The sequence below is a fragment of the Pelmatolapia mariae genome, linkage group LG1, assembly GCF_036321145.2.
Source record: "Pelmatolapia mariae isolate MD_Pm_ZW linkage group LG1, Pm_UMD_F_2, whole genome shotgun sequence".
Taxonomy (NCBI): Eukaryota; Metazoa; Chordata; class Actinopteri; order Cichliformes; family Cichlidae; genus Pelmatolapia; species Pelmatolapia mariae.
Window position 1 is genome coordinate 40197501 of NC_086227.1, and position 25470 is coordinate 40222970.

Sequence of the window (25470 nt, forward strand, 5' to 3'; positions counted from 1 at the left end):
GCTCGGTGTGTGTGCAGTGATCCCGAAGCTCAGGTGAGATCAGCTAAAACAGCTCGTTTCAGACACAGGACCACCTGACGGGCCGAGGACACGATGATGTGGGATTATTTTGATTCATGCAAAGCTCCTCAGGTAGAGGAGGGGGGCTGTTTTAGGGAAGTGTTTCCTGTGCTGCACTGAGACTGCAGGTGAAGGTGTCGGACTGATGTGTGTGTCGCAGTCGCAGCCACCAATCACAGCCAAGCTTTTAACAGACTGATGGATGCGCGACTCTAAGCACAGTCCAACCAAACGCAGCTGCCTGTGTGTAGCTTTCATTAAGACCAAGAAAAGAAAAGTTTAACCTGTTCTGTTTTTATCAAAACCTGCGATGAAGTGTGTGTGTGTGTGTGTGTGTGTGTGTGTGTGTGTGTGTGTGTGTGTGTGTGTGTGTGTGTGGTAGGAGGTGATTACGGCCACTCTGGATCTGGAGGACGTTCGCAGCTACAGAGGAGAGCGGTGTCAGCCTCAGCTGGTGAGAGAGCGCCTCCTGCTGTCTAACCTGCGAACAGCATGAAGCTGCATTTGTGTTTTTCTCTAAAATGTTATCAGCTCAGAGTTTCTGTAATGACCTTTGACCAGCAGTGACCATAGTTGACCAGCTTAACCTCCACATCATCACAGGTTCTCAGCTCCTCCCGCAGCTGCTTTGACCTTTGACCCATCCTCAGTGAGCGCTACAGAGCTCTGAGGATGGGAAGCAATAAGATTTGCTTGATTTAAAAATGTAAAACCTCGATAGTGTTCGAGTCCCAAACGCTCGCACACGAGCCTTCAGTCTCGTGGTCGGCCTTCAATCCAAACCAATCAGCTGATTAACCTGCTAACAGCCTGATGGCAGCAAAGTTTGTGATGATCAGTTTTATTTATAAAGCTCCAAATCCCACCAACAGTCGCCTCACTGTGCTTTACACTGTGAGGCCAAGACCAATAATACAGTCAGACAAGCAAGTGAACTGAAACTGACCTATGACAGGTTAAAGGTCATGCAGAGGTCACCTGCGAGTGGCTGTGCTGGATGAATGTCGGGTGCTGACGGTGTTCATCTCTCGTGTTTCTCCCTGTGGAAGGAAAGTGAATTCAAACCTTGTCACAGGGTCAAAGTGGACTTTTCTTTGTCCGGCTGTGACGACGTCTACCTGCCCACCCACCAGCCAATAGAATGGCACTTTCACACACCAGAGGAAGAGATCAGGTACGTTTAAATAAAGCTTTTGTAAAGCTCCCAGAGAGCCTCTCTGACAGCTGTTTGCTGCTGTGTGCTTCAGTTTAGGGCCGGCCTGCTGGCTGTGGGACTACCTGAGGAGGAGCGGCCAGGTGAGGAGGACAGGTGTGAGGTTATCTTTGGCTACATTAAGAAGTGTGCGGTTTGGGCCTCTGAGCTGTCTGCTCGTTTGTGTTCAGGCTGGTTTCCTGCTGCCTCTGAGCGGCGGCGTCGACAGCTCCTCCACCGCCTGCATCGTCCACTGCATGTGCGTGCTGCTGTGCCGGGCTGTCGAGGGCGGCAGTGAGTACCATCCGCTTCACTTCAGCTGCTTAAATGAAGAAAAATCTGATTCTCCTCTAGAGATGCTGTTTATATGTTATTATATCGGTAAATATTAACCTGTGCAGATCTTCAGTCGGAGCATTTTGAGCTGAGCGTTCAGAGTAAAGACAAATCTGAGGGTTTGCTGCTTTCAGGAGATAAACAGGAAGCATTTCTGTGGAGGAGCAGCTCCCAGGATGAGTCGAATGATGTAACTTCCTGCCTGCTGCTCTGTCCTCCTCTCAGACAGTCGGGTGCTGGAAGACGTCCGCAGGGTGGTCGGCGACGAGTCGTATCATCCGCAGGACCCGAAGGAGCTGTGCGCTCGCGTCTTCACCACCTGCTACATGGCGAGCGAAAACTCCTCCGAGGACACGCGCAACAGGGCCAGAGACCTGGCCAATCAGATCGGCAGGTAGGAAGCGGGTAGGTCCGTGGTTAAGACCACGACACTGAGAGGCTCACAAAAACAGTTCTGACTCGTCTCCTGGTTTGCAGCACGCACATGAACATTAACATAGACGTGGCGGTGAAAGGCATTCTGGGTATCTTCTCGGCGGTTACCGGACGGTGGCCTCAGTTTCGTGCGAGCGGGGGAAGTCTGAGAGAAAACCTGGCTCTGCAGAACGTGCAGGTCAGAAGCTGCAGATGTTTGTGGCGTGCAGCGCCTCTGACAGTTTAAGCGCGGCGTTCACGTAACGCCACCGCGACCCGGCTGAACTTTATCACAGTGTTCACTTCCTGTGTGTTCCCAGGCTCGGGTCAGGATGGTCCTGGCTTACCTGTTTGCCCAGCTCAGCCTGTGGGCTCGGGGCAGACCCGGGGGCTTGCTGGTGCTCGGCTCTGCTAACGTGGATGAGAGGTACCCGCCGCCATGTTTGCCGTTTTCGCTGTTAGTGCGGCTCGCGCAGCATATAGACTAACGGGGCGTCGTCCTGCTCAGCCTCACAGGTTATTTCACCAAATACGACTGCTCGAGCGCCGACATCAACCCGATCGGAGGCATCAGTAAGACGGACCTGAAGCGCTTCCTGCTGCACTGCGCCGAGCAGCTGCAGCTCACTGCTCTGAGAAGGTAAGGCCACGGGTCTGCGCCTCTGCAGCCCCCCGGCTGGAGTTATTTCTCAGAGACGCAGCATCTCGTGTGGTTTTTCAGTTTGTCAGTGGTTTTGGTTTCCTCTGCAGCATCCTGGCAGCTCCGCCCACCGCCGAGCTCGAGCCGCTGACAGACGGGCGAGTTTCTCAGACCGATGAGGTGAGACACAGACGGGAACGGGCCTTCATCACTCTGAGACTTGTGATTAAGACTGAAATGAGTTTGTATGACAGATATGATTGTTGTCGCGATGCTCAGCACACAAACTGCATCCCACCACCAACTCTGCTGCTCCGCCCACAAATGCACTTTAATCACATCTCAGGGGAAACAGACGGGATTCCCACCAGGACAGGATTTATTCCTAGGAAGCATGTTTCTCAAAAAATAATCCTAATTTGCTGTTAAACTGATCTCACACACATATTACAGCATATTATCAACATATCAGAGACGGGAATGTTTCAGACCTGCTCCCCATCAGAACCTCACCCTTCAGGCCCAGCACAGCTCAGCACAGCTCAGCACAGCTCCAAAGCCCTGCTGGCGTCTTCACCCTGCTATATATATTATATTGTATATTTCCCAGCATGCCCCTCTGCTCATTGTGGAGAGTAAATGCTAAAGTTCAGTCCACGATTGAACCACTTAAGAGTCCACTTTACTGTAACACTGTGAATATGAGCATGTAGTATGACGTAGAGGAGGGGCCCCTCTAACCATCACCCCCCCCGGCGGGCTGAAACCTCTTTGTACACAGGCGACAGGAAGCTAACTGCAGCTCGCTGCTGACTGCAGGCGTCTTTATAAAGTCCAAAGATTTCAGCGTGAAGCGCTCTGCTAGCATCACGTCATGACTGTTATTAAAGACTGTTAGCGCTGTTTGTGCTCCCCCTGCAGGCCGACATGGGGATGACCTACTCTGAGTTGTCTGTGATCGGACGACTGAGGAAGATCTCCAAGTGCGGCCCCTTCAGTATGTTCTGTAAACTCATTCACACGTGGAAGGACGCCCTCTCACCCTCAGAGGTCAGTCTGAGTGGTCACAGGTATGAAGGTCGCGTCCCCAGCAGCCTAACCTGAAGCAAGCTCGTGGTTTTCCTTCAGGTGGCCCAGAAGGTCAAGCGCTTCTTCAGGATGTACTCGGTGAACCGCCACAAGATGACCACGGTCACGCCGTCCTACCACGCCGAGAGCTACAGTCCTGACGACAACCGCTTCGACCTCAGGCCTTTCCTCTACAACGCAAGCTGGAGCTGGCAGTTCAGGTGCATCGACAACCAGGTAAGCATCATCGCGTTTCTCTCTCAGTCAGAGCGAGAAAAGATGATCAGAGGAGCGGCGCGTTGATGAAGACGAGCTGTGAGCAGGTGTTTCTGTTCTTCCAGGTGACCCAGATGGCTGCAAACACGGCGAAGCGCTAAGAAGCAGAGGCCGTCGGTCCTTCGTGACTCCGACAACCACGAAGACGTCCCGCTTGATCAAAGCCGAAGACCACGGACGATGCGTTTCTGCTTTTCTGACCTCAGTGACATTAATAACAGCTGTGGTCCCTTCAAACAATCATTTAAACAGACTATGAAATCAAACGCCTTAAACCTGCATTCTTTCTGGCGCCCAGCAGGGGGCGCTTCCTCTTTAATGGTCTCAGGTGTGATTGAATCAAACGTTCTGGAGATGATGGTCCCCTTAGAGTCAGAAAGGAGCGCGGGGCATCCTGTGTCCATCGTTTATTTACAGTCTATGATCCAGACTACACACCTCCTCTTCTGCTTGTTTCTCTCTTTATGTTTTATTGTGCAGTTTTCTTTCATCCTCTGATTATTTCTGATTCTGTCCTCCGTCTGCTTTGTTTTGATGTTCTGTGTAAAATTTAAAGATACAGGATCATTTAAAGTGTCCACGTGTGAAATAAAAGATCTCTTGACTGTGTTTTTTTGTCCTGTATGTGTCGCAGTCAGAACACTGCATACAGGTTAGAACCATATAAGAAATGACCTGTCGCTCAAAGAGGCCACGCCCCTATTCATGCAAACTTTAAGCCTTAATACAATTTAAACAGGTGAGTTATAGAAACATCCTCCCGCTCTGCAGTTGTTATGAAGGAGGAAATGATCTCTACAGACCGAACCTTTCTGTGTCACAGTCGTCATGCCAGCAGGTTGCTGAAAATGTGAAAGCGCACAAACCACGGCGAGGTTCTCGTCTCAGCCTGGAGGCATTCTTCAGCATAGCTATGTTCATATCTATGGCATGACGTGGACCAGATACAGGTGGTTGTGGGACATTAGAGGACAGCGTGGCATGTCTGAGGGGACGAGGTATTTCATAGGTCAGAGTAATCTGTGATGGTTTATTTTGGTATTTAAAGCTATTATATAATATTAGTCATTTCAAAATTACACTTACTAAAAAACTGAAAGTAGTGCCTTTAACTCGAAACAGTCTTTCACCATTTAGCTAAAGTCACGTGATAATAAGGTTAAAGTGTTTATGAAGAGGTCAGGTGGGGATGGTCCTGTGTTAATCCTCACGTGTGTAAGAAATATCTGTTCGGCTGCCATGTGTGGTCCGCCAAAACTGACCGTAGCCAGGGCGACCCAGGGTTTACGTCATAACTGACTCTGAGCGAGGCAGGGGGGGTTCAACACCACCAACATTCAGGTGGAGATCCCAGAAACTTTCCGTAGCTCAGACTCGGTTCATTTTGCTCTCACACGTTTGTCTGCATGCAGGGAACTTCTTTAATGACGTGAATGACTGTTTCACATACAGCCATTAACGTGCTTTTAACGAAGGCTACATTATTGGCACTGCAGATTCCTTCGTTTCACCCTCATGGAATAATTCCCAATAACTGCTTCAAATACACGATGCTGTTCATTTCTAAATGTACTGATGATGTCTCTATTTGAAAAACAAAAAAATCCCCTTTTTTACTAAAACCACACTGATGCTTGGAGGACGGCAGAGAGCCGGTGCCAAAAAGTGATTGTCTGCCAAAAACTGATTGCTCGTATTTAAACTGCTATAAGTAACTTGTTGGCCTATAATATGTGAAACATATGTCAAATGCATCCCTTATGGATGACATAAAGTCATCTTGAGCCACAAACAACATTCGTGTAACAAGGTAGAAGCCGCAATCAGTTTTTGGCAGTGACTTTTATATAACCTTTATTTATGCAGTTAAAAAAAATCTCATTAACGTTAAAAATGTCTTTTGTAAGAGTAAGCTGGCCAAGAGGACAGCAGCAAATATTACAATAGTTCATCCCCACTTAAAAAATATTTTAAGTGGGGATAAAGGAGCGGATTGGTTATAATGTAAGTACAATAACACAGAGTTATAAAGATACTTGAAAAACAGATAATTTTTTAATTCTATATATAACCCCTTTGTAAACGCTGTTCACCGAAGTGTGTTTACGAACATACGTAAAGATATTACACATAAAAAATACACAGAAACATTGAAAATCAGTTTTTGGCACAACACCGGCTCGCATCCATTCCCACAGCTCAGAGCTCGCGCTTACATGATATTTATTACCCATCATAAACTCAGCTGTTGTCATTTTCCTGACTCAGGCTTCTGAAACCTGGCACGTCCTCTTCTGAGCTCTCACCTTCCTTTTTTTCAGCCTTACAAAAAACAAAGCATTTAAAAATTAAAGAACAGCTCGTGGAGAAACTCCAAGAGCTCTGCGTTCGGTGTCTGAGGTGGAGCCCGACATCCGGAGGTCGTTTCATCTTGACGTGACCTTTGAAACTGTTGTGGTGCTTAAACTGTCACGCGCTTTTATGACATGCTATTAATCTGCAGCAAAGAAGTCTCCATCATGGACTGTACATAAAAGATGGAAGCAACGCACTATAAAGTCTTAAAATGGGCGTGGCTGAACTGAATGACCACAGAGCAGTGACACAACGTGGCCTAAAAATGTGTCTCAATGTGTCCATAATTTACTAAATGAATATCACGCTGTGTTAAAGAAGCCTTGAAACTACTGTTTACTGAGGCGAAAGCAGAAGTGATGTGAGGGGTGCACTGCAAATGAAGCTGAACAAAGACAGGCTTCCTCGGTCTGCGCTGGAACATCCAAGCCTAAGAGCCCAGCTTAAGAAGTTATCAACTTCCTGTTAAATCTGTTCTTGGCTTCTTTGTGTGGGTCATGTGACTCTTCTACCATCAGAGACGTTATCTGATGATGATGTAATGGTGACTAAAAATCTCTCAAACATATAAAAATCTGTGCCTAAACTTTGCACGGAGATTGAATCTAAAGATTTCTCCCCAGAGCGGTGAAAGAGACCTGAGGCCCACTACAAGGAGCCGATGATAAAATCAGTTAATCACCTTTGGGGGGAAATAAATAATGTGACAGGTTTCTTTCGTGCACTTAGGTTATCTAAAAAAAATAATCTTGTTTTTCATCTCAGTAGAGCAAAATAAATATGATGAATACAAAGTAAAGATTACTGTTATCAGGATCGTTTTCTGTGTTAGCCGCAGGCCAAAGATGTCAAACTGATTTTACACGTTGGGCCACATACAGCACACTCTGATGCTGTGGGCCGGACCGGTGAGATGTCCGAACACGTCTCAGGTACACGATGAAGAAATCTGACAGCACGACTCTTTGGGATGAAATAAGAAATAAAACAAACGTGTGGTCAGAGCTGTGATGCTGTAATTAGAAAACAGAAAATGTCATTTTGTGTGGAATTAACTGTTTATGTATTACTTCATAGTGGGAGTCTTTGGCAGCAAGAAAAGCTTAATAACCTATCAAAATACATTTAAAGGTCCAAACATTTCGGCCCTCCTTCATATTTCCTGAAGCTGTCCAGTGGGCCGGGCTGGACTCCTTCTCGGGCTGCTTTTGGCCCCTGGGCCTTATTTTTGACACCCCTGGTGTGGGCTGATGTAGCTGGATCAGATTAATAATCTCAGAGGTGCAGACTCATTCTGTGTTTGTGGTCAGAACGACTCCAACGAGTTCATTCATTTGATTTGACCCAAATTTAACAGAAATGCCAGTTTTCCCTGGTTAACGCCGTCACTATTTACAGTGTTTTCGTGTCTCCGTGTGACGTAACCGTGAAGCTCGCGTCCTTTTTCTCCAGGTGAGTTTATCTGCGTGGATTAATGACCTTTACACGGTAAAGTGCCCCTGACTTTTGCTGCTGACTTCCTGCTCCAGCAGCTCTGAGCACGTGACTCTGTGCTGTGGGTGGAGCTTGACTGGCGCAGGAGGAGGAGGAGGAGGAGGACTTCCTCCCGCACGCTGCGCTGCTTTCTGTTTGAGCGCCTTCTTGTTGTTGTTCTGGAGTTTGGACGGACTCCGACACTCTGATCTGAGCCGTCACTCACCTGCCGGATGGAGACGGACAGCCTGCTGTCCGGCAGCCTGGACGGAGCCTCCGGGGACTATGGCTCCGGGACCGGCTCGGAGCGCGGAGGGGCCCCGGGCGGCAGGAGGATGTCGTACTCGGTGTCCGGGGACTCGTGCAGTGTGGACAGGGAGCCAGGTGAGCGGCTTTTAAGTTTTCAGGTGTGGCAGTGAGCTGGGAAAAGTTGTCATGTTGTGAGTACCGGGAGTCACCGGATCAGCCGATCAGCTGATTTACTCAGGTGAGCGCAGGCAGGTAGTTTTTTTTAGGCTCAGGTTAAACACACCCACAGCTGCAGAGTCAGAGCGTCCTCACACAGCAATTTACAGCAGGGCTGTGAAACATGAGGCTCGGGGGGCCAGAGCTGGTCCATTAGATGTCTCTGAAAGTGCAGCGAAGGCACCGATTACTTTTATTTATTAGTTTAATCCAATCTTATTCCGGGTGTTTTGATGAGATCGCAACGTTACTGAGGAGAAAGGAAAGCTCAAAGATGTGAAATGTTGTTGTTCCAGATGATGAACAACATCTGGAACAACTGAAACATGTGAAAGTACTTTTTAAAGTACACTGCTGTGCAAAAGTCCTGAGCCAGTGCTCTTTTTAAAAGGTGCACAATTTATTGAAACATGTGCAGACAAACATATAAGACAAAAACAGAGTCTGAACGTTTCTAAAAAGGGCATATTTGGTGAGAGCAACTTCATCCTTCAGCTCTCGGTCGTCTCTGTGAGGATCTCCAGGCTGAAGGACACTCACAGCTCTCCTTTGGATGTTTCCAACACTGAGTCAGTAATGCTGAGGTCTGAATGTGGATCAGACCTGGTCCTGTGAGCTTCACTCCAGTTCTTGTGTCATTTTCATTCCTCAGCCTTTCCTCCCGTTTCCCTTCATTAAGAATGGTTTCCTGATAGCCGCCCGTCCACCGAGACAGTCCTGGCGAGGCTTCAGTGAACAGCAGACGATCAGCTGAAGGTCCAGATCAGCTCTCAGCTCCTGTGTTTCTTAAGCACATGCCTCTAAGACACTGTAGAAAGAGTCTATTAGGCCCCACACTTCTTCTTCTGTCCTCCACGGTGCAGTTTTCTTAAAGTTTTCAGTGTTTAGTGAATTAACAAGTGAATAAAAGCATCCCCTTGAAAATGGTCAGGTACAAGGACCGAGGATGAGGATGAGTGAAGAAGCAGCCAGTGTCCAAAGAAAGACCTTCAGAAATCTGCAGAGCTGTTGCTTACAGGACAGTCCGGCTCCTTATAAGCAAGAAATGAGAGGTGGCTCAAGACTTTTGCACAGTACTGCAGGGTTTTATTGGCTCCTTGAGGTCAGATTGTGCTGTATGAGACGGGCTGGTTGAAAGGCTTAAAGTCTGTCCTGTGTTCCCGTCTGTGGTTATTCTCTCCAAGTGATGACTTCTGATCGTATCTGAACGGCCAGCCTGTTTCTGAGGTTCGGGTGAAGCTGAATGTGTCTGTGTGGGAGGCTCACATGTTATTAGATGGACCATAGAAACTAATGATGTATTTACACAGATCTTTAGTTATTGTAATAATTAGGCAGCAGAAGTTTTCACCAGTTATTAACTACTTTGTCTTTTCTCACAATAACTTTGTTTCCTCTGACTTGCTGGTTATTCAGTGTTTGGTGACTGTGTGAGTGCTGGAGGAAAAAAGCAGTTCAGGTCATCAGTGAGTGACTCTGAACTGTGACGTGTTTAAGGAAAACTCAAAAACACCAAAGAAGAAGAGGCTAAATGACTCAGTGGATTCACTGATGGAGGAATCATCAGATTTTACATTTAAACTCAGATTTGACAGCAAAGCAGTCGGTCTTCCTTATCCAGAGGGTGGAGTTCTCCGTCAGTGTTAGCCGGAAGGCCGTCACACAGACGTGGAGGAGGTTTAAGAAGAAACACACACCTGACTCACAGTCGTGTCTCAGCCTCATTAAACTCAATAAAATCCTCCTCAGGATGGTTTTTCTGAAACCACCACCAAACCTGCAGACACTTCCTGTTTTTAGTTTATTTCACTTCAAATGTTCAAAATATTCTTTTATTTCCTTTTTTCTAGACTCGAATTTATATTTTCATATTCAAATTACTTCAAATCAAAAACTAGATTTCACAGAAACTCAAACTTGAAACTAAAATGACTTCAGTGGAGGTTTTTTTTTTTTTTTACACCTTGCTGCTGCTGCTGTGTGTGTGTGTGTGTGTGTGTGTGTGTGTGTGTGTGTGTGTGTGTGTGTGTGTGTGTCTGTGTGCATGTGTCTGTGTGTGTGTGTGTGTGTGTGTGTGTGTCTGTGTGCATGTGTGTGTGTGTGTGTGTGTGAGAGAGAGAGCAACCGTTTAAAGTGTTGTCCTGTCAGTGACACCCACCACAACCACCCCCAGTGACACATTCTGCTGTGATGCATCGATCAGCAGCACTCGGTGTGTGTGTGTGTGTGTGTGTGTGAGTCATCATGTCTGTGTAAGTGCTGGATGGAAAGGTCAGAGTGGTTAAACTTGATCACCTGACAGCTGCTAAACTGTCGACTCTCTTTGCGTCTCCACATTATTTCTGAGCTTCTGTCCAAACCTGCACGTTCAGCACAAACGTGTGCGTCACAGGTTTGAGTCCAGAGTGACAGATTCATCAGATTAGGCCAGAAGCTCCATGCAAACCTGAACCACGTCTGACTGAAACTCTCGCAGGGCTGGACACTTTGTTTCTGATGATGTTGATTTTTGTCCACAGGAAGTAAATGTTTCTCTGTGTTGTATCACACATAGACTGTATATAAAAGAAGGACACACGGGCCTTACGGACACCTGTTGGTCTGCCTCTCCATGCTCCCCTCAGCCCGACCGGGCCCCAAACTTTCTCCTTTATACTCTTCAGATCGTTATATTTCACTCTTTTCTCACCATCCACAGGTGACGAGGAACTCTACATCCAACAGGCTGTTGTGTTCATCGAGGACGCCATAAAGGTGAGAGAACAGAACTTTGTAAAATCTTCCACTCTCATCCTCCTTCATGATTCCTGCACTGTGAGAGCTTCTGGAAAGCAAGCCTGCATGAAAGTACTGTCCCTATACTTATAGACAAAATAAAACACATGTAGATTATTATTTGTACTGAAGTATTTTCCTGATTACAGTACCGCTCCATCAACCACCGAGTGGATGCAGGCTCCCTCCGCCTGTATCGATGGTACTACTCTGGGATAATCCAGTGGTAAGCAGCTAACTCAAACTCTGCTGGAGTTCATGGAGTTCAGAGCAACAGCAAAATATTCACATATGGAAATTCTGACCTTTGACCTTTGACCTCTGTCCCTGCTGCATGCAGTCGTGGAGCTCCAGAAATTTACCATTTCAGTTTTTTCCACACAGTAAATGCAAACTGTACTTTTCTTATTCAGGTAAGCTGAGACACTCGCTGGAAACACCTGTTCAACTGCTCGGTAACGCAGCTACCTAATCAGCCAATCACGTGGCACCAACTCAGTGCATTTAGGCGTGTTTGACACGGTGACGACGACCTGCTGAAGTTCAAACTGAGCATCAGAATGATGCAGAGAGGGGTTTAAAGGCAGCGGTCCTCAACCTTTTTTGCGCCACAGACCAGTTTAATAGATAATATTTTCACGGACTGACCTTTAAGATGTGGCGGATAAATACAACAAAATAAAATGATCCGACCGAGACATAAACTGTGATGTTTTGTAAATATAATAGTAAACACGAATTCACTGTGTAATTGTGTAACTTTATTAGCAGCGTCCTCCTGAAATGCGCCAACAACATTGAGAGTAACATCCTCCTCTCTGCCCCTTAATGCTCTCTGGTCGCTATGGTAACGCATAACTATTTCTTTCAAAATAAGACACACAACTACAAAGATCCCGGGAAACCGAGTTAACGATAAAAACCTTGAAAACCATAAATTTCACACTCGAGCCTCAACTCTCGCGGCCCGGTAGCGGTCCGTGGCCCGGGGGTTGCGGACCGCTGATTTAAGGCGCTTTGGGACGGTGCAGAGTACACCGAACACACACGAGTCCTGGACTGCTTCTGCTGCATCGCTGTGACTGCACGAACCTGAACATGTACACGTGATCTTACGTGTTGGCTACAAGAAGCCCAAATTAAGAGAAGTAAGGAGAACAGTCGTAGTGCTCAATTATCCTCTAATATCTATTTATATAGATGATATTTCACAGCAGGTTCACCAGGCCTGGGTCGCTCATTCAAAAACAAGAATTTACACCAACCAGACATAACATTATGACCACCTGCCTAATATTGCGTCGGTCCCTCTGACCTGTGAGGCGTGGCCTCCGCTCGACCCCTGCAGGCGCGCTGTGGTATCTGCACCAACGTATCTGCAGCAGGTCCTGTCAGTCCTGTAAGCTGTGAGGGGGGCCTCGGTGGATCGGACTGTGCGTCCAGCACATCCCGTTCCTTCCCTGGATCGCTCTGATAGATCCCGCCCCCCCGCAGGCCGGGAACACAGAGCTGCAGGTTTGCAGATGCTCTGACCCAAACTGTCAAACTGGCTCAAAGCGTAACAGTCGCACGTTTTTCTTCCTCTAACATCAACTTTGAGGTGTTCACCTGCTGCCTGATAGATCCCGCCCACCAACAGGTGAGAGGTTGACTGTCTTCACCTGTCAGTGCTCAGAATGTCTAATCGATGTGTTTTTGAACAAAGTCTCTACATGTGTGAAAACTAAAATATCACTGACATGAAACAGTCGACTTAGATGCTGCATCAGCTTCTCTTCACTTCCTGTTTTTCTGCACTCAGTAACTTTGGCACTGAGACCAACACAGAGAGGCTGAATGAAAAACATGTTCTGCTCTGTCTGCATTAAAAGGACTTTAACAATTATTAACAGAAATAACAGAGTTCATTTTTGTGCCTTATAACCAGCTGCAGTTCTGCCTACAGTAAAACCTGCTCCTTATTTCCAGTGTCCCACGGTGTCCCACAGTGTCACAGACATGTCCCACGGTGTCCCACGGTGTCCCACGGTGTCCCACAGTGTCACAGACATGTCCCACAGTGGCCCACAGTGTCACAGACGTGTCCCACGGTGTCACAGACATGTCCCGTGTGGCTCTGAGTGTCGTGGCTCTTTCCGTGGACGCTGCTTTAAAAATAGCTGGGTCCTATTCTGAGCTGTGAGCGAGAGCGTCGAGACCTCAGATCAGTTTTCTGTGAGACGCTTTAAAGAGCCACAGCGACAGTGATCCCAGCGGGGGCAGGGGGGGTTCATGTTTACAGGCGAAGCTGCTACACAACAGAAGTGTTCACATGTGGTCTCCTTACCAAATGTTAAAATAGAAAGTTAATCCAAAAAAGGGAAAAATGAGGAAATCTCCAAGTGAATGAGGCCGTGTGGGAATATGGGGACCTGAGAACAGCTGCTGCTGATTGGTTAGCAGCCAACGAGCTTAAAGCATGCTGATAATGTATGACCTGCTGCAGCTCCTGCCTCATGGTGCAGGGTAGGAAGAGCTGAGGTTAAGGATCCGTGTTTGTGCTTTAAAGCTACACTGATGAAAATCTCCAGATGATGTTTAAAGGTCGCCCTGAGAGCGCTCGCGGTGTTTCTGTGTTACGAGTTTAAAGAGCCCTCCTCTCTCTCTCCGCCTTCAGGGGTCTGGGTCTGACCATTGCGGCGGTGCTGCTCCTGGCCTTCGTGGAGCGCCCGTCCTCCTTCTCCATCTCCTCGGACCCCCGGCATCGCTCTCCAGCCTGGCAGCCTCCCTGCGGCCTCACCGAGAGCATCGAGATGATCTGCCTCATCATCCTCTCTGTAGACGTCGCTGTTAAGGTGAGCGGGGAAAACCCGGGAAAACACGTTTAATCAGAGTACACTTTCCCATCGATCCGGTTCTGGATGTGTTTTTTTCCCGCAGAGTTATTTGATTGGCTGGGAGGAGTTCAGGAAGAACAAATGGTTGATTGGCTACACTGTGGTCATTTCGATCTCTGTCATGGACTGGGTGCTGTCCGTCAGCATGGTGTGTGATGAGGTGAGGATCAAATAGTCCAGGTTTGATTTTTCTGCTATACAGAAAATACAGAAAGGTCAAAGGTCAGGGGACGTAAAAGTAAACCTGTCAAAATAAAATCCCGGGTTGATGGAGAATGGAGGTAAAAACTCGTTCCTTCCTTCTTCAGAAACTGAGGGTGCGGCGGCTCCTGCGGCCGTTCTTCCTCCTGCAGAACTCCTCGCTCATGAAGAAGACGCTGAAGTGCATCAAGAGGACGCTGCCGGAGATCGCCAGGTATCCCAAACCTGTCAGACTGTTGGGACGTGCTCTGCTGTTCAGGAAGCACAACTCACCCACATCATTTGTGTCGTCGCGTTAAATCCAAACGCCAGCGGTGAGATGGAGAGAGTGTGAGCAGATCTCAAAGTCTCCCATTGCAGAATAAATGAAATGAAAGGTTCAAAGAGGGTTTGTTGCTGGGTGTCAGCTGACTGTCAGGAATGAACCTCACCTGCTTCACCTGTGCGAGCTCTCGTTCAGACCGCCGGAGCTCCTCCTGTGTGGTGAGGTCAGCCGGCACAGAGCGGCACGCTGGTCGGTATTTTCTGTGATCTGTGCTGAAACTAGAATGAAACTCTCACTTGGTTTGTTATTTCTAATTTCACTTCTGACTCGTTGAATAAAAACGCCACCACAGACATCAGCGCACTCTCACTTCTGTCGCTGCTTCCTCAGACTGTGGCCGCAGGCTGCTCATCGATGGAAGCTGTTAGAGCCGCTGTTAGCAAACAGTGACCCTGACTCTAAAACTAAGAAATGATTGCTCACTTTTAGTTTTTTAAACCGTTACAGCTTTATTCTTGAAAACCATAAAACTGCTTCAGGATTTTTGCCTCCATCTTCCTCCTTTGAACAGATTTGGTGCTGTATGATTGGCCCACACAGCTGAGCTCCGCGTGCCCACTGATGATGCTGCTCAGTGGGCACGCAGGGAATCCTCAGTCTCAGACTACGTCTATTATCATCCTGAAAACAGGATGAATAATCTTCACGTGATTAATACTCGGTTTATTATGAGGAAATATTTAAAAGGACGACACTGTGACCACAGGTCAGTGAACGAGACGACAGCGCGTTTGAATCGAGGCTGAGAAATCTTAAAGAATAAGAGCAGGTTCATCAGCGTACAGTTTTTCACTCTTTAAGATTCAGAGCATCTCCCAGTATGACGTTTAATAAGTGTGTCAGCTGGATGATGATGATGATGAGCTTTAATCAGAGTTTAGGAGCAGCTGTGGGTTAAAGGTTAAACATCATGTGTGTGTGATGTCTCTGCAGTGTCATCCTGCTGCTGGCTCTCCACCTCTGCCTCTTCACTATGATCGGCATGCTGCTGTTTGCTAAAACTGAGGTGAGTTCCTGTGTTCATGAACACGCCCTGTTAAACTGAACACACTGGCTTTGTATAGGCATGTTTTATGTGTGTGTGTGTGTGTGTGTGTGTGTGTGTGTGGACACACAAAGTAGTTTAAATAAAATATGACGCTAACCTCACAGCAGCCATAATGCTAACCACATGTGCTCAGGATTTTTGAAATCATATCCCAAAACTGGAGCTCCGCCTTCTTTAATGGTCTGTTAGTACAGTGACCTCACAGCAGCCATGTTATTGGTCACATGATGTCATTAAAATGCTCCAAAAGGCTCCAACAGCACAAACACGATGCAGAGGTCCAGTTCAGGTGAAGCTAGCAGCTTCAGCCGCCTGTGTCACCATCCACCTGTCAGTCAGAGAGGCCACGCCCCTAATAATACAAAATCAGTTTAAAGAGTTAAGTTACAGAAACATCCTCCCCCCATGCAGACATGATCCACAGAGAGCAAACAGTTTGTGTATCAGGCTGTAAACATGTTTATTTCTGCTGTGAAGTTTTAACATGGGACTCACTGCTGCCTCTGCTGGGCAGTAGAGGAACTGCAGGTTTGGTGTCGGTTCATCGCTCCATGTCTGTGTTTGTGCTCAGGACCCGAAGAAGAACGGCGAGTGGGAGTTACACTTCAGAAACCTGCCGAGCTCCCTGACGTCTCTGCTGGTGCTGCTCACCACAGCCAACAACCCTGATGGTACACGATCGGTCGCACGACGGTCACGCCACGGTCACGCCACGGTCACAGACAGTTTAATGTTAATGACATCAACTTTTTTTGCTGTGTCACAGTGATGATCCCCGCCTACTCCCTAAACAGAAGCTACGCCATCTTCTTCGTGGCCTTCAGCGTCATTGGTAAGCAGCCGTTATTTATCACACCAGCATTGAGGTGTTTGACATGCAGGCTCAGAGACATGCGTTTGTCGTCCCGGCAGGAACCTACTGTCTGATGAACCTACTGACAGCCATCATCTACAACCAGTTCAGGGGATATTTGCTGGTGAGTCACTCACACATGACTGAGCTCTTCCAGTCTTTGTTTCAGGGATTTATTTTGACTCAAGACTTTTCCAGCTGCGCCCAGCTGGAAAAGTGGGCGTGTCCACGAGCTGTGATGTATGTTTTGTGTTGGAAACGGGGAAAAACAAGCCCAGAGTGTGGGAAGTAGTCACGAGGAATGGGCTGAGGGCGACTTCATCCTGTGAGGTAATGCTCTCGTTACGAGAGGCGGCTCACGTGAGATGCGGACGATCCCACGACCTCGGGCTGCTGACGCCTACATTTCCCACAATGCACAGCACAGTCTCACTGTGGTTTGTCAAGCACTTTTTAATCTGCTGATTCGTGCTCTTGGATTCTGCTTTTTATTCACAGAAAGGTCTCGTTTGTATTCACGTGTGGCCCGACACCAGACCTCCGCTCGCCTGCCACGCTGAACCGCTCGTTTTCACACTTCACTCGTGTTTTCTTCCACTGCTTCCTTTCGTGTTTACTCGTTCTTTCCTTCTTTGGTTTGTGCAGCAAACGGGACTCTGTAGGTTTGGGTCGGTGGTTCAAACTCAGTTTCAGTGACGACCGCACAGGAAACGAGAATCACATCAAGGGCCGCGCAGATCCATCGTTTATTCGTTTGTCATGTCGAGTGTGGCTTTAACTGCCTTCACAGGTCTGCGCGTAGACCGCTGTACGCCCACCTCACAACCACGTCAGCTCGGTAGCTGCAGGACGTTTCATCTAAAATAATGAAAATGTCCGATCGTGTCATTTTCATACTTTTCATAGTGAAACTTCCTCCAACACCTGGAGATTTGATTTACTCCTCAGCCTGACAGGTTTGCGGTTCTGTTGTCACCCCACCGGGCGGGTGGGCAGATTGAACACGGGGACTCAACAATGATGTCTCCTATGATTTTCAAACTGCATCTCCTAAAAACTCTTGGACCAGTTTAGTAATTCTGTGTTGTAGAACTTGTTCTTCTGGATTTGTCCCAGCTGAAGGTTCTGCTGCAGCGGCAGCGCTGACCGATGACCCACATCACGTGGACTAAACTCCAAAACCAGGATTTTTTTTATTCTGAATACGCGGCTCTGTCTTTACAGGTGCTGTAGGTGCAGGTGTACCTGTGCAGACCAAAGCTCAAACCTTGATCAGCAAGCCAGACTTAAAAAGTCCTCCTCTGAGGACTCCTGACACCGTGACGGTGCAGACGCAAAACTGTCCTCCTGCTGAAACACATGCATGTCAGCAGCTGACTCTAATGCAGAACAATGCAATGTAACCAGCAGGCCCCGTTTTCCTGCTGCACGCTGCAGAGCGCCATTCCCCACATCGTGTAAGGTGACCTTACAGATGTTTGCAGTTTACATCCTGCAGAATCACGTGTGGGAAACATGAATGTGCACCGAGTGAAGAAGCACAGTCTCATACAGGTTTTTATCATTTTTACTCATCAGTTTGTAAAAGTAATCCTGACTCGCTCGCTGTGAGTCACACGTCTGACTCCAGCGTCACACAGAAACCAGCAGGAGGACGATCCCCCTCAGAGCCCGACACGAGGCTCTTGAAACGCCGCTTTTTACAGGTGAGTCAGTACTGCCACCTGCTGGAGGATTAGAGGAGTCTCAGTGGATTTTTAAGCTGCAGCGTTCGGGCCTTTAAGTCACCTCATCGCCCTGCAGAAACAAACAGAGTGGCAGAAAAATCCCACGAAGATCTCAGACATCCAGGGAAGTCTGCATGTTTGCTTTTTGATACCAAGTGTCCATGTTTGTCTAACATGCTCTGAGCTTTGTGCCATTAAGCTGCAGCAGAGTCGCAGTCAGAGATCTTCACAAAATCTTTCCACTGCTGTTTTTGTCCAGATGTCGGTCCAAACGTCATTCCTCAGGAGACGACTCGGGATCCGGGCAGCTTTCCAGGTCCTCACCTGTCAGGGAGCCCGACGGGCTGCTGGGTAAGACTCACACAAGCAGGCGCAGTTTTTGTCATCGCTTCAGAGGAAACGCTTCAATACGAGGAGTAATCTCACACACACACACCTGTCTCTGTTTTAGGGAGCGCATTCGTGTCGACGCTGTGCTGGAGGTGATGTCCAGGGTCAAGATGAAGAGATACTACAGAGCAGCCATCACTACGGTCAGAGCTCACACTCACACACAGGCAGACACACACTCACACACACAGGCAGTCTGTTCCTTATTTTATGCAGGAGAAGAAGAACCTTCACCTCCTTCTGTCAGCTGCTCCATTTACAGCTCTCCACAGCAGCTCATCTGCCTCCACCTCCTCCTGTCCCAGCATCCTCCTCTGTCACACCGACCCTTTGCATGTCTCCTTCACTACATCCATGAACCTCCTCTGAGGTCTTCCTCTCCTCCTCCTGCCAGCAGCTCCATCTTCGTCATCGTTCGTCCGATATATCCCCTCTCCCTCCTCTGCACATGTGCAAACCCTCTCAGCCTGTCTTCAGCTGGACCTCCTGAAAGCCTTTAACATATCTTCATGTATTCTTCCTCTTCAGGTAGCGCAGCAGTACGAAGACGTCGGCTTCATGGATCGAGAGCAGTTCACCAAGATTTTTGATGAACTTGATAAAGACTGCATCAAGGAGGTAGAACCGGGGCCACGGGCCCAGACATGTTCAGCATTACATCTCTGTGACTGTGTCTGACTGTGTGTGTGTGTGTGTGTGTGTGTGTGTGCGTGCGTGCGTGCATGTGTGTGTGTGTGCGTGTGTGTTTCAGCACCCTCCTCTGCCTCAGTACAGCTCTCCCACCCTGCAGAAACTCCAGCTGATCTTCAGTCACTACTATCTCATTTTGTTTGGAAACGCTGTGGCTCTGGCCAATGTAGTGTGTATATGTGTAAGTAACACACACGCACAGACACACACTCACTGAGCGGGTCAGCCTGTTGTAACATCAACTGTGTGTGTGTGTGTGTGTGTGTGTGTGTGTGTGTGTGTGTGTGTGTGTGTGTGTGTGTGTTTCAGACTGTCCTGGTGTTGAACTCTGAAAAGTCCACAGCAGAGAGAGACAACTTCGTCTTGGAGGTGAAAACAGTCGCACTCACTGTGTAAATGTGCTGACTTAATGTAAGCGTTGTTAATGACATCATGTGACCAATAATATGGCTGCTGTGAGGTCACTGTACTAACAGACCGCCCATGAAGGCGGAGCTCCAGTTTGGTGAAATTCTAGGATTTTATTTTGAAGGTTATTGATTAGCATTAGCAAGTATCTGCTCAGCTGCTCCTGAGGTCAGACTGTCGCTGTCACAAGGACCTGAAATCTTGTCTCATTGCAGATTGTTTTGGATGCATGACTGCAGTAAACTCACTGACAGACATTTGCTGCCATCGCATAAGTCAACTTGTTATTAGCATTAACCTAAAACTGCATTTTTAAGGGACGCTATGTTAGTAAAGTTACAGATACACTGCAGGACTTTCATCACAGGGTCAGAGTTTGGACTTCCTCTTCAAAGAACGAGTTATTCAAACTTAAGCGACTCTCCCTGATCTCCCCTCAGATCATCAACCTGTGCTTCATCCTCTACTACCTGTTTGAAATGTGTGCGAAGATCTTTGCGTTCGGCTGGCAGGGCTACCTGTCCTACAGGAACAACATCTTCGACGGCTTCCTCACCGTCCTGTTGTTGGTAACCAAACTCATCTGATTAACGTTCAGCATCAAAGCTCAAGTTTTCCAGCTTTTTTAAACAGAGTATTTGGCAGTTTGCCCACCTATTCTCCAAATCTATGACATCGCAGTCATTTGATTGGTCAGTTTCATTAGTAACCACGCTGTAGGAACCACACTGGACAGCATGTCGTGCTTCAGTTTGCAGTTGACCTGCAAAGTGTGAAATGTGGAGGGTAATTTGTGTCCCCTGCTTCCTTTCAGGCCCTGCAGATCACCATTTTTATCACCTACAGGCTTCCGTATTCTCAGTGGTGAGTTCATGTCTGTTTAATTCAGTTTTGTGCCTTTTGTGTGTTTCTGTGGGAGAAGTCCCACTCGAGTCCAGCGACTGAGTGAAAATCATCTCCAGCGGCTCACTTCATGTGTAAGACTTCACGTTTTACACCTGGAGCTTCAAAGACACGCGTGTTTTAGAAATGCTGACCTCTGACCGCAGGGAACCCTCCACTCACGGCGTGCTGTCGCTGTGGGAGATGATCCGTCTGGTCAACCTGCTGATTGTTTTCCGCTTCCTGCGCATCATCCCGGACATCAAGGTACGATCACAGATTCAAACACGTCGTCTGTCAGAGTTAGACGAATCATATCCAGACACTGTTTTCACAGTTTCACTTGGAAGGTCAGAGAGAAATATATAAATGCTTTTCTGTGTGACAGTCAGGTCAGGTTTATGTGTGTGAGTCAGAAAGTGTGTCGCTGCTTCTTACATCCCCTCCTGAAGGAGCGCATCACCTGTTTCACCATCGAGCTTCATCGGCTTTTCAAAAAGTGAAAAAATCCAATCCCAGCTGCAAACGTTGGGACGCTCCCATAAACTCAGGTTTTATTAACAGTGCAACACAGAAAACATAGAAACTAAGAAAATGTCCCATTCAGAGCTCATTTTGAATTTGAGGCAGATTTGGAACAAAAACAGTTTGAGAGTCTGTCTGTGGAGCTCCTCGGTCCTCCAGCTCATCGTAGTCCAAGGAGCTCGGAGACAAAAGCGTCTGGACTTCTTTAACTTTCTTAAAGACATCCGAGACGCTTCTTCAGTTCTAAGAGCAGCGATTGGTGGAGAGTCCCAGATTTAAGCCCTGTGGGCGTCCCCAAGAGGGCCGTGGACCCCCTGTGGATCCTCTATCTAATCACACGAGCCAAGGTGTGAAAACGGGTGTAGGTCACAATCAGCCAGGGTTTCAGGTGAAACCTAACCACACCCTATCATGTGACTTAGTGAGGTCACATGGCCCAGGATGCGAGTGGGCGTTGCCACATCTGGGAAGGATCTCAGACTGGATTACAGATGGCACACAGTTGGTGTCATAAGCCCCGCCCTCTGTTCATCGATGCTTCTTACACTCCTCTTTCAAACCATCTGTCCTCTCTGTCCAACATGTGGACATTGGTGTGAGGACGCCATGTCCACATGTTGGACAGAGAGGACAGTTCTAAAGAGTGAAAGAAGCGTCCATGTCCGCTGTGAACGACGGCAGTTTGAGAATGAACAACAGTTTTTAGCGATTTAAAATAATCATTCTGCGTTCCACACGCGGCAGCTTTAAAACATGAACTTCCTGCACAGAGCCAATCAAAGAAAGGAAACAGTGACTCACGCCCTCTCACTCAGTCTGCACGTTGCTCCTGTTCTGCAGCTCATGGCTCTGGTTGCCAGCACGCTGTTGGACCTGGTGAAGAACCTGCGAGCGTTCGCGGGGATCCTGGTGGTGAGTGATGTCAGCGTGTGTGGGTCAGCTGATGTGCTGTGAATCTAAAAGCTGCTGACGTGCTGTTTGCGTGCAGGTGGTGTACTACGTGTTTGCTGTGTTTGGGATCTGGCTCTTCGAGGGCGCCATTAAACCTCCTCCTGAGTCGAGGTAAGAAGTCTTCTCACTGAGCGTCTGAGCACGCTGAGACGTTTTCTGTGTTGATGAATAAATCATAAAGTTCAGTTTCGTGTCGTTCTGCATGTCAGTGTGCCGACCAACACCTCCATGGAGAACATCACCTCCAACTTCAGCGTGGCGTGCGGCACCTACGAGCAGCTCGAGTATTGGCCCAACAACTTCGACGACTTTGGCGTGAGTCACACCTGGATGAGTGCAGACGGCCTCTCGCCTGAACCTGAAGTTCAGCGTCTCTGTCCTCGGTCAGAGGATTTGTTATCTGATCGAGGATCTCTGAGGATTCTGGGACCTTTTTCTGATTTTACTGCATTTCTAGTTTTCTCTGAACCGTCTTTGACTTGTTCTGTTTAAATAAAAACTGGTTTTATTTCAGTAAGCGTGCTCACGGCTCACTTAGAGGCTCTGGGATTAAAATGGCGATCTGTCCTCCCTCTCTCTGCTCAGGCTGCCATCATTTTACTCTACGACGTCATGATCGTCAACAACTGGCAGGCCTTCATCGACGCCTACAGCAGATACACCACAGAGTAAGAAACCGCAGTTTAAGCCCAGCGGCTTAATTATGGTGGTTACTGCCAGGACGATGATGATGATGATTTGTTTCCCAGGTGGTCCAAGATCTACTTCGTGTGTTGGTGGCTCATCTCGTCGGTCATGTGGGTCAACTTGTTCGTGGCGCTCATCTTAGAGGTGAGAGACTCGATCAGTGCAGACAGATGGACGCCCTCTGAACCAGGTTTCAGATAAGAAGGTCGGCGGCAGGAAGTGAGAGAGAGCCAGCTGAAAGTCTCAGGGGCGACTCGGCGTTCTTCTTAATCAGAAAGAGTCTTTAGGACATCCTGATAATAACGACACTGAAGTATATGAGGAGGAATCTGCAGTGTTCCCGACTGTGACGCTTCTGTAAGAAACCAAAACCTCAGAAATGCTGGACATCCTCGTTTCTTCAGACAGCTCAGGTTACACGGCAGCAGGACTTTAAATATTCCTGTTTCGCCTGCAGGAGGTGAAACGAGCTTCTCTTCCTGGTGACGATCAGACTGATTCTTTCTAAATGTCTGAGGGCACGTGTCCCCCTGTAATCTGCACAGGAGCTTGTAAACGTTTGTGGTTTTCCAGTTTTTTGCTTTGAGGCTCTGACGTGTGTCTTTCTGTCCTAACAGAACTTCATCTACAAGTGGGACCGCAGTCACAGCTGCTCTGTGATGGATGTGGAGAGGATCAGATATGAAACCTCGGTTCAGCTCATATTCAGGTGGGAATTTATTATTTATTGAATTTCAGTGCTTGACAAACCTGAGTCCACGCTCACTGCCTGCCCGTGGGTCCCGTGTCTCTGCAGGGAGCAGATCCAGGAGCCCACAGAGGAGGAGTTGGTGTGCCAGCTGCACCAGCATCCACACTTACAGCTGCAGTGGTGACGGCGGCGCCCGGCCGCAGCGCGGGCAGGGTGACGCTCTGCCGCTAGTTCATTTTTAAGTTCCTGTAAAATATTAAATGCAAAACGTCTGCTGAGTCCAGCGGGAATCCCTCTTCTGAGTATTTCCAAGTCAAACCCCTGCAGTGAAGTCCCGTCCTGTTCTGAGGAACACCTGGTTCATTTAAATCAAACTGTGAAATCACAAAAAGCTGCGGCCGCGCTCGCGTTCAAACTGAAGTGTGAGCAGCTGCAGCTTTTAATTGGCCGACCGGAGCGCTGCTGAGCAGAGCTGAAACCACAAACCCAACGGCAGCGCGAGTCCATCAGATTTGCATGCAGACAAACGGCCAATCAAATCCAAGAACACCGTCTCGTCAAAGCGGCGCCGTAGCCTCCAGGAGACGCGGGTCTCCGTTCACTGCAGACTGAAACCACCTGACAGAGTGGTGTTACGCAGCGCACACTTTCACCGCCAGCTTTACTTCAGACTGTTTGGTGTGAAATCCTCGCAGACGCGCGCAGGCTCGGGTCAGAAAGGTCACTTTAGGGAAACACAAAGGTTTAAAAACCTGTTCGTTCATCGAGTTCAGGGCGGAGCCAGAGGCTGACACCTTTCACATGTAAGGATGATGACATGTTAAATCCATCACAGATCACTGCAGGTTCACAAGAACACGTCTTTTTACTCTTTCTGAGCCAAACGTTAGACGGAGACATGTCTCCATCACTGCGAGACGCCGAGCAGATGGTAATGACTTCTAGGCTGTGAGTCCAGCTGTGGAGATGTCAGCCTTGTCTTCAGTGTCATGGAGAAATAGTGCCAACACCCGCGTCGCTGAGGAAGCGTGACTCTGTCCACGATGACAGGAAGCCATGTCCCCACGCGTGGACAGAAACATCAGTGCTCAGGTTTTTGTAAAGGTCCAGGTGTCTTAGATCTGTTCTAAGAAGGGAGACGTCTGCCAAACTGGATAAACAGCACTGCAGGCTACGGGGAGCACGTTTATTTCAAATCCTCTAAATCTGCACATAGAGACACGAGCTGCAGGGACCGGCTCGTCCCACAGGTCCGTGTTTCCTGACTTTCTTAGAGATGCATGCGTCGTCTGTGGACACTCGCAGCCTGAAGCTTTCCTCACTTCCTGCTCTGACCTCGTCATCAGCAGCGACAAACACATCAGAGGAAAATGTTGCAGATCGGCTGGAGCTGAGTCGCCGCTGGGCGTCTGCCGCTCGGTTCATTGACGTTTAACATAGAAACGCTGCCGTGTGCACAGGAAGGACATCACTCATGGTTTCTGATGCCCGAGCTGGAGCTGCAGCGTTGTTCTTTAGAGGTTTTTCCGCTTCGTTCGACTCGTCGGTGCCACGTTTGTGGGGTTTCCCGTCATGTGAAGGACAAATTGTCCAGAAACCAGGAAACACCTGAAAGCAGTGACCTGTCTGAGACTTTGTTTTGTCTGTCAGGAAATAAAAAAGTTGTTTTTCTTGGAATGACACCAGATCTGATCTCTGCTGTGTTTCTGGCCCGAGGCTGAGCGTAGCAGAGGTTTCCCTGAAACCTGACGTCAGACTTCCTGCTGATGGTCAGCAGGACACACGCAGCACGCCGAGGAACACACGGCCGCGCCTGTTCATGATTTCTGCTGTATGTGGCGTTCAGGGCGTGCCGAGGCTTTAGACGAGCGTGTTCTGAGAGTTTAGTGGTGCAGGGCTGCTACCTCCAAGGGTAAAAAGGGAAAAACTCACTTTTTGTATGAATGTCTCAAAAACAGATTTGAAATAAATATTTTTCTGAAACTCAAAGATGTCTCTCGTGTTTCCGTTCACTCCATCAGCTCGCTGTAGTGTGCACTTTCTCCTAAAGAAGTCCAGCTCAATATTTTTATGCCTTCTGAATCTCATGACACTTATTCAGTAATAATAATTATTATTGTAATGATCTAATGATCCTGTAAAATGCTCTGTGTCTTTTCTGC

At 48.1% G+C, this 25470-nt stretch overlaps 2 protein-coding genes across 2 annotated transcripts in view; both read left to right on the forward strand.

Moving 5' to 3' along the window:
- Positions 1-4595, forward strand: part of nadsyn1 (NAD synthetase 1) — an 8456-nt gene extending 3861 nt beyond the window's left edge. The window contains exons 10-21 of the mRNA XM_063481190.1: positions 443-514; positions 1110-1234; positions 1308-1356; positions 1444-1546; positions 1814-1982; positions 2066-2201; positions 2323-2429; positions 2511-2642; positions 2753-2822; positions 3564-3692; positions 3771-3947; positions 4052-4595. Coding sequence (XP_063337260.1) covers positions 443-514; positions 1110-1234; positions 1308-1356; positions 1444-1546; positions 1814-1982; positions 2066-2201; positions 2323-2429; positions 2511-2642; positions 2753-2822; positions 3564-3692; positions 3771-3947; positions 4052-4087 — 1305 coding nt within the window. The 3' untranslated portion in view covers positions 4088-4595. The remainder of the gene's footprint in view (positions 1-442; positions 515-1109; positions 1235-1307; positions 1357-1443; positions 1547-1813; positions 1983-2065; positions 2202-2322; positions 2430-2510; positions 2643-2752; positions 2823-3563; positions 3693-3770; positions 3948-4051) is intronic.
- Positions 4596-7942: 3347 nt separating this feature from the next.
- tpcn2 (two pore segment channel 2) lies at positions 7943-25282 on the forward strand. Its single transcript, XM_063481179.1, has 25 exons — positions 7943-8198; positions 10978-11033; positions 11204-11280; positions 13711-13888; positions 13974-14090; positions 14239-14345; positions 15390-15462; positions 16076-16175; positions 16271-16336; positions 16417-16481; positions 18344-18435; positions 18536-18617; positions 19003-19092; positions 19226-19345; positions 19474-19533; positions 20013-20141; positions 20387-20436; positions 20622-20721; positions 21820-21891; positions 21968-22041; positions 22140-22245; positions 22516-22598; positions 22680-22761; positions 23235-23326; positions 23414-25282. The coding sequence occupies exons 1-25, from the start codon at positions 8048-8050 to the stop codon at positions 23490-23492; spliced, it is 2301 nt and encodes a 766-aa protein (XP_063337249.1). The 5' UTR covers positions 7943-8047; the 3' UTR covers positions 23493-25282.
- Positions 25283-25470: the final 188 nt, after the last annotated feature.

Excerpts from the sequence above, each read along its gene's own strand:
- tpcn2 (XM_063481179.1), top strand. The coding sequence starts at position 8,048 with ATGGAGACGGACAGCCTGCTGTCCGGCAGCCTGGACGGAGCCTCCGGG. Across the intron at positions 22,246-22,515 it reads ACAACTTCGACGACTTTGGC|GCTGCCATCATTTTACTCTA; the intron begins GTGAGTCACACC and ends CTCTCTGCTCAG. Across the intron at positions 22,762-23,234 it reads TCGTGGCGCTCATCTTAGAG|AACTTCATCTACAAGTGGGA; the intron begins GTGAGAGACTCG and ends CTGTCCTAACAG.